Genomic DNA, 18,869 nt, shown 5'->3' with positions numbered 1-18,869 from the left:
ACACTGGATGCAAGCCACATCCTCAAGGAAATTCCCTTTCAACTGATTGGCTGCTCACAGCAGATCTCATCATGGGGGTGATTACATCATATCAGATCTCATTATGAAGATGATTACATCATTACATAGCTGCCAAACTACATCATAACTGTCAAACCACTGAGAATCATGGCCCAGCCAAGTTGACATACAACCTTAACCATCACAGATGTCTCGCCAAATTTTGCGTCTGTGTTTTTCAAAATGTTTTTGATACCTCCAATTTGAAAAATAAATGCCTCTCTTCAGCAACTGCAGTTTGTACGAGGAGTATATAGTACCTTAACAATTTAGTCTTAATGTCTTCTATTTTGGTATAAAGGTTTGAATTCTATTATATATGGCCACGAGAAGGTGGGCAGTCATTAATATACATTTCCCAGCTTTCATATTTGAGCTTTAGAAACTGCTGGCTGAAAGACTTATTCCAGATATTTGGGAAGTGAGCAGGAGGGGAGGGGGAAGACATATACTATATAGATTTTAGGGTAGGGCAACCTCTGAGGTAAAAGGGACTCATGTGAAAACGAATCATTATACATGCAAGTTTTATGTCCCTAGTAGTCTTCACTCCACACACCTGCACACCTTTCATGTGCAAAGGCCTTTGTCTGGAGAACCAAACCAAAATAGTTTGCCAGACCTTTCTTCCAAGGAACCTGTGGGTGGGTTTGAACCAAGTGTTTGCACCATATAGGGACTCAATCTCTTAGGAGAGGGAGACACTAAAAGTTCAAGAAATATAGCCTCTGCCCTGAGAGTTTTCAATTTTGTGTTCAACTGCTAGACTATCAACAGAAAGGCTGGCAGTTTAAACCCACCCAGAGGCGCCTTGGAAGAAAGACCTGGTGTTCTGCTCCCGAACAGTCACAGCCCTGAAAATCCTGTAGTGCACAGTTATACTCTGAAACACAAGGGGTTATCACGAGTCAGAACTGAATGGACAACAACTAGTGTTTTTACTAAGATGAAGTATTTATTCTAATCCTTTTGTGTGAAAGAATAAATGTTCTACTAGAAACTATGTGAAGACGATGGTACCAGGGCTTCAGATAGTTCTGTCATAAACTAAGCAAGATACCCTTAAGAGGTAATGTACTTACAAAACATTAGCCTATTTTATAGCGGTAATTCTAAGAGCCTGATGTTATGCACATATTTTAACACATCTTTGCAGCAGTATTTGATACTAATTGGGGGAAAAGTTACTGATACCCACTGAGTAACTTAACTGCCTGATGGTTCAAAGAAATTGAGAAATGTGAGAATCAAGGCTTAGTAAAGTAGGTTTGGACTAGGTTTCCATCTTTAACTTGAGGACAAATCAAGCACACTTAAGGTGTACATTTATGGGATAAATGAAATATCAACATAAGTGAAAAATATGTCAGAATCTTGTTGATATTTACAGTAGACACTGTGCTGCCCAGATTCTTCCCCTCCCCACTCACACACTGAAGCACTCATCTCCCAGCTTCTGGCAATCTCGGCGGCTGGTGGCTCTCGGTTGAGCCCCTCTCCCGAAACTATCTCCAGTCCAGAGTTCTGCCCCTTACATCCAATGACTAAGGTATAAAGGCCTGCCCCTTTGCCCAGAAGAGGAACAACTGCAGAGCATCCCAACTCTGAGGAATTGGCTAAGTGCTCTCCTGAGTGCATCCCAGCCCAATTTCTTCCTCTTCCCAGTTCTGCTGCTTTCCCTCCCTCAGAGGTGTCCATCTTGGAAGCATTCTCATTTAAACTTTCTGCACCCTCACCTCCATCTCGGGGTCTTATTTCCCCAGGGAACTGACCTGAGACAACATACTAAACCCAAAGCCAACAAAATCTATTTGATTTTCACTTGCACAATCAAATTATTCCTGCTCAGTTTTTCTTGCCTTTTATTCTATTTGTAGGACAAGGAAAAAAATTACCTTCAACCTTTTCTGATTTTTAATTATTTTACGAAAATGTAAAACATAACCCAAGTACTGCTTTCCCCACTTGATAGACTATCCAGACCTCTAGTTGAAGTCCTCCTGCCTCTACACACACACACCCATCTTAATACCTATCTCCAAGGTTAGGGTCTTAAAGGAGCTGAACTCCAATTAATATTTTCATTTCTAATACCATACCAAGATGGGATTGGCTTTTCATTACAGTACTGGTGATACCGCAGGGCTTTTAGTTAATTTGTTTTAAAACACCTTTCATGTTCTTGGAACAGTATTGGCATTTTATGATTTTGGTAGGTTATGGATATTTCCATTTCATGTGCATTTATCAAAATTTTGTTTAAGTACATCACAGAATATTCACAATCTTAATTCAAATTTATTAATGTAAAACTGCTATTTAAAATTTTTTTAATTTAATTTAAAATTTAATATAAATACAGCTTAAGATCTATTTAAAATAAGGTTTATGCATATGTGACTTCATAAATTCTATCAAAGATAATCATACAGTAATGACACAATCATATAACCCAAAGAGCAATGCCCTCTAAATGGAATGTATCGGAATGCATCTTTCTCATTTAACAAATATTTGGGTGGTTACAATATACGAGATACTGGGGAGGCAGCAGTGAAAGGGAGATAGCCATTCCCTGCCCTCAAGAAGCATACAGTCTACTGAAGAATACAGACATTGAATAAATAATTTTAAGTATGACACAGAAGGTGCTTATACTTGGCAATGAGCCAGTTTCACATGGAGGGATGAGATTTATAACTTTTTCCCATTGTCATCCTATGTATTATAAAGGGGCAGGGAAACCCTAGGAAAGAAATACACGAAAGCATTGAGAAGTGGTAAAGGTGAACGGGAAAATTACAGTTTTTAATCCGAAGAAGATAACTACTAGATGGTGCCCGGCTACTACTACTGACTGCTCTGACAGGGATCACAATAGAGGATCCCGGACAGTACTGGAGAAAAACGTAAAACAAAAATTCTAACTCACAAAAAAAAGACCAGACTTACTGGTCTGACAGAGACTGGAGAAATCCCAGGAGTATGGCCCCCAGACACCCTTTTAACTCAGTACTGAAGTCACTCCTGAGGTTCACCTTTGACCAAAGATTAGACAGGCCCATAAAACAAAACAAGACTAAATGGGCATACCAGCCCATGGGCAAGGATGAGAAGGCAGGAGGGGACAGGAAAGCTGGTAACGGGGAATCCAAGGTCGAGAAGGGGAGAGTGCTGACATGTTGTGGGATTGGCAACCAATGTCACAAAACAATATGTGTATTAATTGTTTACCAAGAAACTAATTTGTTCTGTAAACCTTCATATAAAGTACAATTAAAAAAAAAAGAAGAAGATCCCAAATTTTTGGTGCTTTTCAAAAAATAACTAAGAGTTTATTTTTACTTATTCCTTTGTTTATATACTTAAATCTGAAATTAAGCCATAAAACATGAGACCCTAGCAAACTAACATCCTAATCTCACACAATCAGAAGTATTTAGACCTAAATAAGGCAGACATTTCAATAGCATTAACAACTCTGTGAAGGCATTTTAAACCTCCTGTTTTATATACAGAAAATTAGGAAACTGGGTTAAACATTACATATCTCAGAATGTATTTTAAAGTAATTTGCATGATTTAGCCTCACCAAAACCAACACTGGTTTGAAGACACCTTTATACCAGCCCTTTATCATATTATCAATGAAAACTCTTTATCAAGGGGGAGTAGCATTGGACAGAGAAACAACATAAACCAAAACCTCGCACTTTCTTTTAATGTTCAGTGAGTTTCGAAGTGAGTTAAATATGACTAAAACGTCACAGCAACGGGACAAAGTAGTTTGTTTTAAAAGTGTATGTGTTTTGTCCCTTAAGAACTTACTGATCTGAATTTTTGTACAGCAAGCCATCTAATATGGCTCGATTTCCAGTCTAAGACCTTCACTGACACACTCAATGACAAAAGTCTTATAAATTATAGCCAACTATAAATCCTCCCTCTGGTTTCTCCTCTGGGCTTTGTAAATATGTACATCTTTTCCAGGATCATAGTGAACCTTACTCACAGTAAACTGTCTCTCCAGCATTGCTAAGAAGTTGTTATCCCGCTCGTAACGAATCCGGCAAGCTAGCAGAATCATGGAACGGTCACTACAGAGATATTCCAGTGTTTGAAGAAGATCTGTAAACGTTTCTTCTAAATATATGATATCAGCTCCAAGTATCAGGTCAAATTCTCCAGGTGAAAAACTCTGCAGATTCTGTCCCCAAGTCAGCTCCTTAACAATAGCTTTGGGTTGGATCTGGGGAGGTAAGTTGGCTTCAACATTTGATTTAAGAAATTCTAATGCTACTTTTCGATCCGTGATAGTCACATGAGCACCTAGAATGTGAGGCAAAGAGGAAAGTCATGTGCACATCAGTAGAACTCTAATAGGCAGAGAGAGGGTCAAGTTAAACAGGGCAGAGTACCTGTCCCTAACCATTCCTCCTGATGTGCTAAGTACCACATCCTTCATGGGTAGCGGCGGTTGAACAGTGACCTACAGCTCCTTCTGCACTGCCCACTGGCAAATGTGAACCTCTGATGTGCTTCTATGACACATCTGCTGTTTGATGAAGTTGGGCCTATGAAGTGCAGTGTCACCAAGTGACAACAATCTGCTGCTTCTAAATTCTGCAAGCAGAGCTGGCCCACCCTCCATAGGTGCCTCCCACTCTATGTCATTCATTAGGTCATGTTCTTCAAGGCAGTAGGTCTCAAGGTAAAATGGAATCCAAGAATACAAAATCTGGCAGCAGTCTACTACAAAGGTGGTAAGACACCAAAAACAGAAAGGTTGCTCTCTGGAGTTGAAGCCAAAAAGAGAAATCAAGGAAGAGATTAACTGGCTACTAAGAAATCCAAGTCCACCTCTCTATGCTATAACGAAGCAGCCAACCTATATGTATTTATGTCATGCAGCTGTAATTTTAAGAAATGATAAACTTAGAAACAGTCAATTATATGACAGTACTGTAGGTTAAAACACTAGATGATGTTATTAGTACTAGGATTTCACATGCAATGTGGACAATTAACAAGGCAATATTTTACTTATTAGAGGGCAGTGGTGGTTCATTGGTAGAATTCTTGCTCTCTACGCAGGAGACCTGTGTTCGATTGCCAGCCAATGCACCCCATGCACGAGCACCAGCCATCTGTCAGTGGAGGCCTGTGTGTTGCTATGATGCTGAACTGGTTTCAGCAGAGCTTCCAGTCTAAGACAGGGTAGAAGGAAAGCCTGGTGATCTACTTCTGAAAAATCAACTGATGAAAACCCTATGGATTACAATGGTCTGATCCTATTGTGCATGAGGCCGCCATGAGCTGGGGGCCAAATTGGTGACAGCTAACAACAACATTTTATTTGTTTTAATGGATTGTTTACCACGAACTGAAAGATAAAATTTTTTGACCCAATACGGCTTTGAGAAAATTGAACATAAGGTCAGCCCTACAATACCTCATCTATATCGTAGTAACAACATAGTAAGGATAATCCCATTTTGTTTCAGCCCCATTCATTCTGAAATGTAAAATTCTCTTTCAACATTCCTAAAATTATTTTTAGGTGAAGAACATTGAATATACCATGGACTGCCAAAAGAACAGACAAATCCGTCTTGGAAGAAGTACAGCCAGAATGCTCCTCAGAAGCAAGGATGGCAAGACTTCATCTCATCTACTTTGGACATGTTATTGGGAGGATCAGTGCTTGAGAAGAACACCATGCTTGGAAAAGTAGAGGGTCAACAAAAAAGAGGAAGACCCTCAATGAGATGGACTGGTGCAGTGGCTGCAACAACTGGGCTCAAGCCTAACACCAATCATGAGGATGGCTCAGGACCAGGCAGTGTTTCATTCTGTTGTACACAGGTTTGCTATGAGTCAAAAGCGACCTGACAGCACCTAACAACAAAATTATTTATTTGCATCCTTCATCAATTTGTAATCTTTATAGATAATCCTCCCACACAATTTCAGACCAGCTGTAGGAAGCATCGTTCCAATGGTAGCTTATACTGTTTCTTACATTGACGTGCAACATTAGGACAGTGTTTAATCCAATTAGACGTTTGCTGTCCTAGAATACAATACTGATGCAAATGCTCAAGTTGTTAGTTTGCGCAAGTGTGGACCTACCACCTTCATCCCAGGAACTTTAAGCAGTGCAATGGTGGTGAAGAAATAAGAGTGAGGCTGAAGAGTCAGAAAGGATGTGACTGCTGAGCCTTGCTAAGAAGCCTGTGATTTAGCCTGCAGGCAGCAGGAGACACAAGAAGGTTTAAATACAGGTGACTCGATCACTTTGCATTTTCAGATGGACCACTCTGAGCGCTGTTGGGAAATCAGAGTTAAGACAAAGCAGAGGCAGAAAGGCCAGGTGGGAGGGTGGATACAGTCATGCAGGGCTGTATCTGACAACCTGGGTTTGAGTGCCAGGTCTCCACCGACCGGGATGTCAGAAAGTAGCTTAGTCTCCTGGAATCTCAGTTTCATTTGAAAAAAATGAAAATTAAAAATAATACCTATCTTACTTGGGGGTGTTATAAGGCTTCCCTAAGGAGAACAAGATCTGTGGCAGTGGGGGGTGGAAAGGGAGAAATGGATTCAAGAAGTAGTCAATAGTAGTTAATAGAAGTAGTTAATAGTAGTTAAAAGTAGTTAATAGGAATCAGCAGGGATCAGGGAAGGCTGGAAGGGTAAGAGTCAAGATGTTGGCTTGGGTGACTACTTGGATACTGATGCCAACTCCAGACAAAGGAGAAAGAAGGAGTTTGGGAAAGGAAGAAGAGTAGGAAAGGGAAGAAGAATTTGGGTTTAAACATGTATTGTTTGAAATACTGGGAAGTAATCAGGGAGAGATACCTGTATCCAGTTCTTAGACATAAAAGTCAAATTTCAGAGGAGATCCATACCAGAATTATAGAAAAGTAGAAGACAGTTTCTTCCTGAGCATATATATATTTTAGGACAGTGGTCTCCAGGCTTGTTTGGGTATCAGAGTCACCTAGAAAGCTTTTGAAATCTATATGCCCTGGCCCACCCCAACTTACAGAACCCTGTCTTAAGGATGGGCTATTTTTCTTCTAAGAATAGTTGCCAAATAGCATGAAAGCTGCATTAAAGTCACCTGGGGAGATTTTCAACTAAGCACCAAGCTTTGTGAGTCAGAAAACCAAAACCAAACTCATTGTCATCGGGTCGATTCCGACTCACAGGGACTCTATAGGAAGGAGTAGAACTGCCCCATAGGGTTTCCATAGAGCGAATGATGGATTTGAATGGCTGACCTTTTAGTAAGCAGCTGAGCTTTTTTTTTTAACCACTGCACCACCGGGGCTCCTTAAGAGTCAGAACTGGATTCAAATTCTAAGACCACAACCTATTAGTTGTACAGCCTTGGGCAAGTTGCTTAAACTCTACCAGCCTTCCTTTCATCCCTTGGTGAAACTCTAGACTGATCATGCAAGGCTGTGTTGAGAAAGAATAAGAGAGGGCAAATACACAGCACCCAAAACATAGCAATTGCTCGGTAATTAGCAGCTGGTTTTTCTTTTAACAAGAATATCACATCACCTATATGAATGCTCTCCACAGCACTTAACCTTTTGGGGCATTTTTCTGTAATGTTTATTTTATCACCCCATTAGAATTGGAACATAAGCTTCCTGAGAGCAGTGACCTGCCTGACTTGTTCACTGCTATATCCACAGAACCTAGAACCTGGTAGCCGGCATAAATAATAAATATGAGAATCATGTAGTACTGCAGAGAAATGGTGAGGATGTAATGTAAAATGAAGCATCATATATGTGTGTGTGCTGAGTTTCCTCCAGCTATAAAGAGGCTATTTGCTCTCCCTCCTTCACGGGGTTAAATTCAGTGGCACATGGAAAAGTACCTTAAACCAAATGACAATTATACGTACATGGTTAAGATTATTCATCTTAAAACCTAAGTCGCCTCAAGATCATAATAGCAACATTAAAGTATTGAAGGTGGCAAAGCAACCTCCCACAAGAAGTATAGCTAACAGGGAGAAAGAGACAGAGAAGAAATGAGTCTGATAGTCTTACTGGAGCTAAGAGCACCAGCAGTTTGCCCACAAATCATAACAAATAGAAGGGGAAAAAAAAAAACCCAGTAAGGGGAAAGCCAACAGTGGGTTTTGTGCTAACAAAACCACAAATGCACCTCTTGATGAATTCCCCTAACTAAGGAGAGAACCAATGAGTCGCACTCACCCAGCAGGGCAGCCACTATGCCCACCAGCCCCGTGCCGGCACCCAGCTCCACAGCAGAACAGCCCCTGAGCTCCATGGCTCCCATCTCCAGGTATGTGGAAAGAACAATGGCCTGAATCAAAACACAAGTGTGATTGTGATTAAGGTCAGCAAGTGTTTTACGGGCTACGGGGTTTAGGCAGGCTACGCACTGGCAGATAGAGACCCCATACACATACATGCACACACACAGACACACACCCTCCACTGCAAGGTTCAATTCCCAATTTAACCACACACAGGACCTTAGCTGCTGCTTTGAGGTGATCTGCAAGAGCACAGATCCAGCATACTGCAATACAACTTCCCCAGGCACCACCAAAGGCCCTAACAGAAACAGCAGTGCTCAGTAACACTGTCTACATAAGACACGGTCTACGTAAGACACGGTCCTGCTGACCCTACGGAGCTTAATTTCATGCTGTGTCACAGTCCTTGACACTTGAGGCTTATAAGACTATTCTGGAAGAACTGGCATGAACAATTTCTGATTTTGTTTAAGAGAACGTCTGGTTCCTAAACCAAGCTCAGGTCAGCAAGGCCACATCCTCACCCAAGGAAAAAAAGCAGAGCAGTGCCCAAGGGTCCCAGAGCTTTGGACCTCCCTCCCCCTCTCCTGTGTCCCAGTGTGGTCACTGCCCCACAGGAGCCCTCATCATATATTCTGAGCATCAGAAGGTAAGTTTTAGCCAAAATTTTGGACACTTGATATGTGAGTAAGCATTTGCTTATAATTCTATAGAATTGTACTGTTAACATAATTTTTAATACACTTTATTGCTCATGGTCACATAATATTCCAAAAGGGAGAAAGAATAATTAACAATTCCTCTTCTTGGTAAGCATTCCACACCATTATTCATCCTTATAACTCCTTACCTGAATACCTTTTATGTAGTTACCTTGTACTAGATACCTAGAAGTGATATTAGTGGGTTAAAATATATTAACATTTTTATTCCTAAATGTTTACCTAAGATTCCTAACACATTGCTAATAATGTAAAATTATAGAGATGCCAATGATTTATTCAACATTAATGGGGCTCCCGCTGAGTCCCAGGTGTGGGGCTAAATGCTCAGGGCACAAAACTGTCCTCAATCCAATGACAAACTGTGCTGCAAGAGGAAGAGGTAAAAACGCAATTATAATTGTGCCTCGATTACAACTATGGAAAACGTAAAAAAAAATATGATCTTCAGTTGGGGAATTATCACTTTACAATATTCTTTGTGCAATTTTTTAAAAAGACTAAGTTAATGGGTATCAAAAGCAGTCTCCTGCTTTCCTTCCACTGCCCCCTCACCCTGGCAGGTCTTATTTAACCTCCATCAGTTTTTACTCACTCAACGTTAAAATACAGTCTACGGTTGGGGGACAAGGGGGTGACTGCTAATGGGTATTTTGGGGCGGGGAGGTGAGGAAGTGTTTTAAAATTGAATATGGTAATAGTTGCACAACTCTGTGAATATACTAAAAACCACTTCACTGTACATTTTAGAGAGTTCAGCTGCTAACTGAAAGGTTGGCAGTTAAAATCCACCAGGTGCTCCTCGGAAACCCCATGGGGCAGTTCTACTCTGTCCTATAGGAAATACTATGAATCGGAATGGACTCAACGGCAATGGGTTTGGTTTGGTACTTTTTAAATGGGTGAAATGTACGGTATGTGAACGATCTATCAATAAAGGTTTTTTGGTTTTGTTTTGTTTTTTGACCAGTCTTATTATCAAGTGTGGATATTTTCGGAGGTCCCCAGAGCAGACTTACCGCATCCCAAACTACCGCAGCGACTCCCAGCTGTCTCCAGTCCTGCCGGATCTGGATCGTGTGGTTTGCAAAGGAGAAAGTGGCAAGAGGTTTGTGGAATTTCTGCAGCCCCATCACCGCGGCTTCCTCGTATGGGACCAGGGCCATTTCGCCCGCGCCCAGCTCTCTGCTCCCTCAAGCCTGGCATTCAAAAGAGTCCTTGTTGACGCTCTGACCAGGAAACGCATTATCTCTTTGGCAGCTGCGAAGTTGTATTAAGTTCAAAAGAAGAACAAAAGAATGCGCGAAAGAGAGTAGGAAGGATGGGAGGAAGGGAGGAGGAAGCCTGTGTCTAATTCCTTTTGCATGGCGTTTCCTTCAAGTCTTATGGGAAGTGAGGTTTAGCTCTTAATTCAGGATGTTTTTGGGCAAATGAAGCCAGAACGTTACACCCCCTGCACAATGCCCTACACACTCCAGGTACCGCTCCATGAAGCCGGATCCCCCAAAAAAAACCCAGTGCCGGATAAGGGTGCGCAAAACACCATGCGGGCCGAGGGCCGCCGAGCTGCCGGGTAGACTTGGGGCTTTCTACACTGCCCTGACTGCGTCCACTGCCACTGCAGCCCAACGCTGGGCGCCCGGGTTTGATTTGTGCATGTGTGTGGTTTCCAAATCGCTAACAACGATGGAACTGAACCTGCACTGGGACTTGGTGTTAACGTTTTGATTATCCTGCTTATTGACACCAGCCGGATATACACGGTTGACAATGTTCGTGGAATCCGAGTCACTCGTGGGGAGCGGGAGGCCCGGGGCCAGGGCGGATTCCGGCGTCCGCGGCTCGGAGGCCTCCCCGGAGCCCCCTAAACTCGTCCTCGCCCCTCTCAGGAGTCCTTCCCGCCGACCCCAGTCTCCAGGAGATGACCGGGGAATGCGGGCTCACAGGGCCCTTCGGGACCCGCCGGCAGCGCGGGACGCCCACCCCACCCCAGAGTACCAGGAGTTTCCTGGACCCAGTGCGGGGACACGCCTAGGCCGCCCCCGAAGCGGGGCCCGCGAGACACCCGGGCCCAAGGCGCGGCCCCGCGAATACTTACGGCTCCGGAGACGGCCGCGGCGCCGCGCGCGCGCGCGCGCGCGCTTCGCTTTCCCCGCCCCGGAGGTTGGCGCGGAAACGAGAGCCCGAGCCGCGCCCGGCGGCGGCGGCGGTCAGAGGTGGTGGGGCTGGGCGGCCCCGCCCAGAGACACGCGTTTCCGGCGCCCCACGCCGCTCCGGGGCAGGTACCGTCCCGGCGCTGGGGGCGCCAGCTCGCCGATGCCCTGCAAGGGGCGCTGAGGAGGGAGGTGCGGGGAAGCGGGTGCGCCAGCGACGGGTGGGAGGGAAGCACTGGGTACGCGCTCGTGCGGGTTCCACGTTTTTAACCATGTGCTCGCGCGCCCTCTCTCGCGTTGTTTTTCCTTTTGAAGGTGGCCAGTTAACGAGTGTAGGAGAAAATTAGTCCCGAAGAAGGCGTGGTCACCCATTCGTCCCCTCGTCACCAAAGGGGCGTAATTGCCTGCTTGGTGGCAGTAAAGTGGAAAAAGTCAAAAAGTCCTCTCAGCTAAAGCGCAAGCGGGGAGACCAGCTGTGGCGCCCAGGCTTGTATTTTAAAATGGGTCGGGTCGGGCCAGCTGTGCCCGGGAGCGTGCCCTCGGTCCCAGACCCTGACCGAGTCAGTGGCTGCAGACTCTGGTTCGCTAATCTTCACGGAGTGCTCCTGCAGTCAGGGCACCTATGCTTGACGTGAAGGGAGCTGACGGCTCTCCCACAGCCTCTGGGAGAGCGCCGGCCAGGCTCAGCGCCCGGCGTGGGGGGCGGCATCCTCCTTTCTGAGGTTTCCCTTTCTGGCCCGACTTTAACCCCAAGTCCCCTCTCCCTACTCCGCCGTTCTGTCGCTGATTTTCAACCTTCGCTGCACTTTAGTATGAATTGGAAAGCTTTAAAACTCCCCACACCGGGTCCCGCCCCAGAGAGGCTCTGTTGGTCTGAGGAGGGATCCAGGCCTTGGTATATTTAAAAGCTCCCTAGCCCTGGTGGTGCAGTGGTTAAATGCTCGGCTGCTAACAGAAAGGACTCACCAGCCACTGTGTGAGAGGAAGATGTGGCAATCTGCTTCTGTAAAGATTATAGCCTAGGAAAACCTGTGGGGCAGTTTTACTCTGCCCTATTGGGTCACTATGAGGTTAGAATCCACTAACTGGCAACGGGTTTGGTTTTTGGTTTGGTGACACCCATGTGCAGCTAGGGTTGAGTCCCTCGTCTCTCCGGCAGGGGGCGTGCGGGGCCTCGATCCTGGTCTCTGACTTGCCAAGGTAAGACTGGACCAGCTGGAAAGGTAATTGAATTGAACTTTGACGACCACCAGCCTCTTTGCCTTCTCGCACTCTCTCTCTCTCTTTTTTTTTTCATCTCTCTCTCCTGGTACCTCCTTTCTTGTCTCCTCTGCCTCTCTTAATTTTCCTTTTTTTAAACCTCTTCTCATTTTCTCTTTGTCCCTTTGGGGAGCCAACTTCGGGCACAAGAAAAAGCATAGAGAGACCTTAAAAATTCAGATCCCGCCTCTGACACCTTAAATGGGATGGCAGAGTTCCACTGGTAACCAAAAGGCCGGCAGTTCAAATCCATCAGGCATTCCTTGGAAACCCTATGGGGGCAGTTCTCCTCTGTCCTGGAGGGTCGCTATGAGTGGGAATCGACTCAATAGCAATAGGCTTGGTTTTGGTTTTAGACCCCAAGCCTCCTCATAAAGCCTGGCCCCTTCTCCATCCCTTCTTCCTATTTTCCACCTTTTCTACTGAAATCATGGGTATGGTTTAAAATAAAAGAGGGGAAACACCCTTCCCAATCTCTCCAGCACCTTACTAGTGTAGGAGGATATTTACCTCATTATATTTACTGATGGAATATCCAGAAAGATGTCATTTATTATTTCTCAGCAGTAATAGAAAAATCATTTAGTTCTGCTGTGTTTAAAATAATGTGAGTTCTAATTGGCCCCAGTTGGTTCCGGAACACCAGAACAATCAGGGACATAGGCAGTTTGTATAGTAGTGTAGACAATAAGCAGAGATCTGTTTTTATAAAAATAAACCAAAATAGTGGCCCTTTGTGAATATTCTAAAATGAATTTTTAACCCTTGAAAAAAAGTGGGTCTGTAGTAGATGCTATTGTTTGTTTAAAATGGTCTGCCTAGTTCAGAGACTGTCCCTGGTGGCCCTTCCGAAGGTAGAAATGTCTCCTTACTCTACTGAGGTCAGATTTGGCTGTATGACTTGTTTTGGCCAATGGAATGAGAGTAGAAATGACAGTGCCACCTCTGAGCAGGAGCACTAGGTGCTGTTCCTGGCTGAACCATTGCTCTTTTTCCTCTGTTCAAGAATTTTATGCTTAAGAATCGGGAGCCCCTTAACCATAGGTCCCCAGTTGGAACAAAGCCACAGCTGATCTGTGAAATACATGAAACAGGAGGGAGAAATAAACCCTTGTTGAGGTAAACCATTGAGATTTGGGGGTTGTTGCTACAGTGTAACTTAGGCAAGCTGACAAAACACAGGTATGAAAGAGGCATGAAATTTCAAAATTTAGCTAGGACGTTTTGGTATGGATGGTGTTAGGGGCTGGCTTGTGCCCTGCAAAAAGATATGTTCACGTCTTCACCTAATCTTTGAATGTGACCTCATTGGGAAATAGGATTTTTGCAGATGTAGTCAAGATGAGGTCATACTGGAGTATGGCATCAGGCTGGTGTCCTTATAAGAACAGGAGAGAAGAGGCACCGAGATAGACACAGGAAAAACGACCTCGTAAAGACAGGCAGAGATTGGAATGTTGCTGCCACAAGCCAAGGAACAGCTGGAGTGCCAGAAGCTGGAAAAGGATCATCCCCTAGAGCCTTTGGAGAGAGCATGGTCCTGCTGACATCCTGAATTCACATTTCTAGCTTGCAGAACTGTGAAAGAGTAAGTTTCTGTTGTTTCTGTGGTCATTAGTGATGGTAGCCCTAGGAAGCGAATGCAGGTGGCTCAGTTTCACTTTTCAGAAAAGTCTGTCCTTTTTTTTTTGGAAACCTGCCTAGCTCATAATGACCCCCTTAACTGTGCTACACCTGGGCCCCCAGTGGCAGCATCAGCCTCACACTGCTTGACACCTTCATCAGCCTGTGATTCTAGAACTGAGGATAGTTCTGCTGTTAGACTGGCTGAGAATGAGCAAAAAGATAGATTTCCTTTGTGTATTTTCTATGAGTAATTCCAAAGGCCAATTTAATGATAATGTAACATTTTACCAAATATGTGTTTTTGCCTTACGGAAATGTGGACTTGGCTCCGGTTCCCTGGTCCTCTCCTGAATCCATACAACTAAAAAGGGAACGTGCTTGGGCTTCTCCTCCAGCTCAAAGGGTTCCCCATGCACCTTCAGACTCCAGAACCCTTTCATATCCACTCAACCCCTTGTGGGTAGCAGAAGTTAGAATGGGGGTAGAATATAAATAAGTACACTCAGAGGCATTTGGTTGATAGCTTTTCATTTTTATCTGCATGGCTAAAATTGCATTTCCCCAATCATATGACACCTCACCAGGCAATAATGGTAAAGGGCACTTACTCTTTTGTCCCTCCTGCTTCCTGGAACTGATCCATGTACAAGGTCACAGAAAAAGCAGCCACCTTGGTACAGCATGATCCCTACCCCACTGTCATCCAGGGCGAGGGTAGATACCCAGCCTAAGCTGGATATAGCTCTCTGCTGAGTGAGGATTTGGAGTGGCTACTGGACACCTTTTGTTATTGCCTGCCTAGCATCCACTTCCCATTTTTTCCTGGTAGCAGTTCCCTTCTGCCAGTGGTCAAGAGCCTGACTTCTGGGGCCCTACAGCCTAGGTTCAAATTCCAGCTCTGAGGTTTACTAGCTGTGTGGCCTTGGGCAAAACGCTTTAATCTGTGTCTCAATTTTTTCATTTATAAGACAGAGATAATGTACAGCTTAACCAATGAAGGTAATGTTAGTTATTGTTGAGTCAGCTTAGATTTATGATGTCCCCCTGTACAACAGAATGAAATGCTGCCGGGTCCTGTGCCATCTTCACAGTTGTTGGATGCTGGAGTCCATTTTTGCAGCCATTGTAGGAAGGCATTGTAAGAGTGCCTTCCTACCTAGGGGGGCTTATCCTCCAGGACAATATCATATAGTATTTTGTTGTGATCCATAGAGTTTTCATTGGCTGATTTTCAGAAGTTGATTGCCAGGCCTTTTTTCCTACTCTTTCTTAGTCTGAAAACTCTGCTGAAACCTGTCCACATTGGATGACCCTACTGGTATTGGAAATATCAGTGTCATAGCTTTCAGCATCATAGCAACATGCAAGCTACCACAGTATGACAAACTGGTAAATAACCTGAAGTTATAATGAATTATCTAAACCAGTTATAACAGTGCCCACCAAATAGTAAGCTTTGTGTGGTATTTCCTGTTACTACTGTGTGTATGGGGTAAGGCTAACCTTGACCCTAGCTCCGTCTCTGGGCACATATCCCAGGCCCAGTGAATGGGCATAGTCCACCCATCTGGCCTTGGGTGGCTTGGAAGTGAGCACGTGACCAAAGCTGGGCTTAATCGAGCCCATCTGTGACTGGCTTGGGGTTCTCTCTCAGAGAACCAGGCTGTTGGGGAAGGATTGAAGCCTGGAGGTCCTGTTGGTCATCTGGTCCCAAGAGGGCAGAACCAGCAGAGAGTGAAGCCAGCCAGGCGATGGAGGAGGTAGAAGCTGCTTCCTGATGGTGCCATTTGAGCCCCTGGATCCATGTAGCCTGGGATTTTCAGTTATTTGAGCCATTAAATTCCCTTATTAGCTTAAGCCAGTTTGGGCTGAGTTTCTTTGTTCCCTACAGAAGAAAAAAAAAAAATTTAATACATTTCATTTGAGCTGGTCCCTTGAACAAAGGAGATCTGAAGTTGCACCTGTGTGAGGCCATCCTGTGTGCCACGTGCATGGAGAAGCCAGTCTGCAGAGAGAAAATGCCAGCAGAAGCTTGAGGCAGAGCTGCCTGGTTTTCCAGCGGTTCTCCAGGGCCTTGTCCTGGGCCCTTTCTGGCTGCACCTGGGCTCTTGGGTTCCTGGGACACCGGTATAACCTGAAAGTAAATTTCCCTTTCTTGCTTAAGCTGGCTCAACTGAGTGCCTGATACATGCGGCCGGAGTCCTCATGAATAGTTAGAATGTTTGTTGTTGTTGTTGTTTAGAGGAAGTAATGTAGGTGGCATGTAAGCGTTCTATAAATTCTTGGCTCATAATTTCATGATGACTAACATCATCCAATTTGCTGCACAACCTAGACCCTTACAGGTGGATGTTTATTTAAAAGATATCAGCCTCCTACCACCCTCATTGTCAGCAAATACCTGAGTTGGCACAAACTTCAGAAAGTGTTTGCTGAATGGAGGCATGATTGCTGACTACATCTTTCTGTCCGTTTTAGGATGGAGAGGTGGGCACTCCCCATCCTACCACCGCCAGCAACACTGACCATGGGTGTTCTGCCCCCCCATTTCTAAGGAGGCATGTTCCCCCAACATTTCCACCTACGTATTGCTCCTTTTCGCCTTCGAACATGCACAAGTGTCTCCTGTTACCTAAAAACTCTTAAATCTCCTTCTCTCCGCTGTCCTGTCTTTCCCTTTCCCAGCTTGGTCAGGATGTTGAGAGCTCGTTCCCTCTGCCTGTGTCTGTCTTCTGCTCCCTGTGCACCACCGAGCTGTTCTTTTAGAGCTGCTCCTGGCCAACTCCAACCTTGCCTCTGTCCCACCCCCTAAACTTCTTTATGGCCCTTCCGTCTGGCAGGTTTTCTTTCCATGATGTCCGGTCCCTAGTCTCTGGTCTCACCCCTCTGCCACCTCCGCTCTGCCTCTTGGTTCCCCTATGCTGCTGTAGCTTCGTAGCAGGCTTGCTCTTCTTTTCACCCTATGTTCTTGCCTATGTAGCTGCTTTACTGGAATTTCATATTCACCATATTGGTAAGTACCATGTCCGTACAAGCCAAGTGCTCTGCTCAGCCGCCAGAGCTGTGCAGTGGAAAGAGATTTGGGGCCTTGAATTCCAGTCCCACTCTATTAGTCTCCAATCATGTGGCCTTGGGCAAGTCACTAAAACTGCATCAGTTTCTTGATCTGTAAAATGGGGTTGATAATAATAATGCCCACGTCATGGTGTTGCTGTAGGCACCAAATGAGGTATGTATGTAAACGCTTGTTGAACATTACACCTACTATCCTGGAGCATAGTATAGCGTAAGAGTTAAGAAAACAGGTTTGGAATCAAACTGGAGGTAAAAACAAACTGTGTCCTTTACTAGCTGTATGACTGTGACCAGTTAATTAACATTTCTGAGCCTCATCACCCTTATCTACAGAATGGGGATATTACCGTGACCCCAGTGGTTTGTGAGGATGATGGAAGTTAGTATGTGCTCGGTGCAGCAAGCATATATTAAATACTTGCAGTTGCTTGTTTCCTCACTTCTGTCTGTTGCACCAGTTGTTTCCTAGTTAACAGGTTTGTAACCTGAGAGCCACATTAACACCTTCCTCTTCATCACACGTTTTAACCTGTTTATAGGCAGTCCCTGGATTACAAATGTCCGATTTATGTACAACCTATAGTTATGAACCAACCCCTTAAAGCCTATTATATATTAAAAATTTGAGGTACATACAGTGGTTCATAATAACAAGCAGATGCTACTTTTCAACATGCAACACAATATTATTATTATTAATTTATTATTAAAGATGTTTTAATGTATCTGGAAGTGTTCCTTTTAATGTTTTTTATGCATAGAAAGATATACAGTAAGAAAAACATTTGACTGACAGTTGACATTTGACAAACCATAGGTACAAATTTGACCTAAAGACAGTCTTAGAAACGGAACTGGTTTGTAATCCTGGGACTGTCTGTAGTTACTATTCATGGAAGCCCAGGTGACTCTGGTAGCAAAGTCTCTCTCCCCTCCTGGGAATGTTCAAAGGACTAGCCCTGTGGGCGTGGGCCCCAAGGAGAGGCCCAGGAGTTTCCTCTACTCTGCCTTCAGTCTTGACATCCTCCTCTGGGGCTACTTGCTGCTGAGTCGCCTTAGACCTGAGGACCCTGTTAAGGAACCATATTACTTGTCATCCTTTGGCTTATTTGGTGGTGTAGTGGTTAAGAGCTATGGCCGCTAACCAAAAGGTCAGTAGTTTGAATCCACCAGGCATTCTTTGGAAACCCTACGGGGCAGTTCCACTCTGTCATATAAGGTCGTTATGAGTTGGAATCAACTTGACAGCAACAGGTTTGGTTTGGTTTTTTGGCTTATTTGTCTGAACGTCAAGATACTTAACATGTAGCTGAGTATAATAGGTTCCTAGGGCTGCTATAACAAAAAATCCCAAACTGGGTGGTTTATAGAACAGAAATTCATTGTCTCATAGTTTTGGGAGCTGGAAGTCGAGATTAGGGTTCCAGCCATGTTGATTCCTTCCGCGGCTTGAAGGGAGAATCTGTTTCATGCCTCTCTCCTAGCTTCTGGTGGTTCCAGACGTTCCTTGGCTTGGAGCTGCAGTATCACATGGCTTCCTTCCTCTGTTTCTCTCTGTACTTCTCTTTCAGAAGGACGCCATTCAGGTGGGATTAGGACTCACTCTAAGCTGCCTTTGACGCTGAGTTAATTCCAATTCATGGCAACCACTTGTATGTCAGAGTAGAA

The 18,869-nt window shown here is 44.5% G+C and overlaps 1 protein-coding gene across 4 annotated transcripts in view; it reads right to left on the bottom strand.

Moving 5' to 3' along the window:
• Positions 1 to 11,237, bottom strand: part of METTL21A (methyltransferase 21A, HSPA lysine) — a 30,983-nt gene extending 19,746 nt beyond the window's left edge. For 3 of the 4 annotated variants that reach the window (XR_010322242.1, XM_064286761.1, XM_023542047.2), the window contains exons 1-2: positions 10,107 to 10,253; positions 8,298 to 8,409 (exon numbers count right to left, since the gene is read on the bottom strand). Coding sequence is in view for 3 of the 4 variants with exons in the window: in XM_064286761.1 (XP_064142831.1) it covers positions 8,298 to 8,409; positions 10,107 to 10,253 (259 nt within the window). In the remaining variant the exon portion in view is untranslated. Of the gene's footprint in view, positions 1 to 1,855; positions 4,390 to 8,297; positions 8,410 to 10,106; positions 10,287 to 11,185 lie in introns of those variants that run through there. The other variant, XM_010602287.2, reaches the window with a different exon arrangement.
• Positions 11,238 to 18,869: the final 7,632 nt, after the last annotated feature.

The sequence above is a fragment of the Loxodonta africana genome, chromosome 6, assembly GCF_030014295.1.
Source record: "Loxodonta africana isolate mLoxAfr1 chromosome 6, mLoxAfr1.hap2, whole genome shotgun sequence".
Lineage (NCBI taxonomy): Eukaryota > Metazoa > Chordata > Mammalia > Proboscidea > Elephantidae > Loxodonta > Loxodonta africana.
The sequence above is the reverse complement of the archived record's forward strand: the minus strand, read 5'-3'. Positions and strand labels throughout refer to the sequence as shown.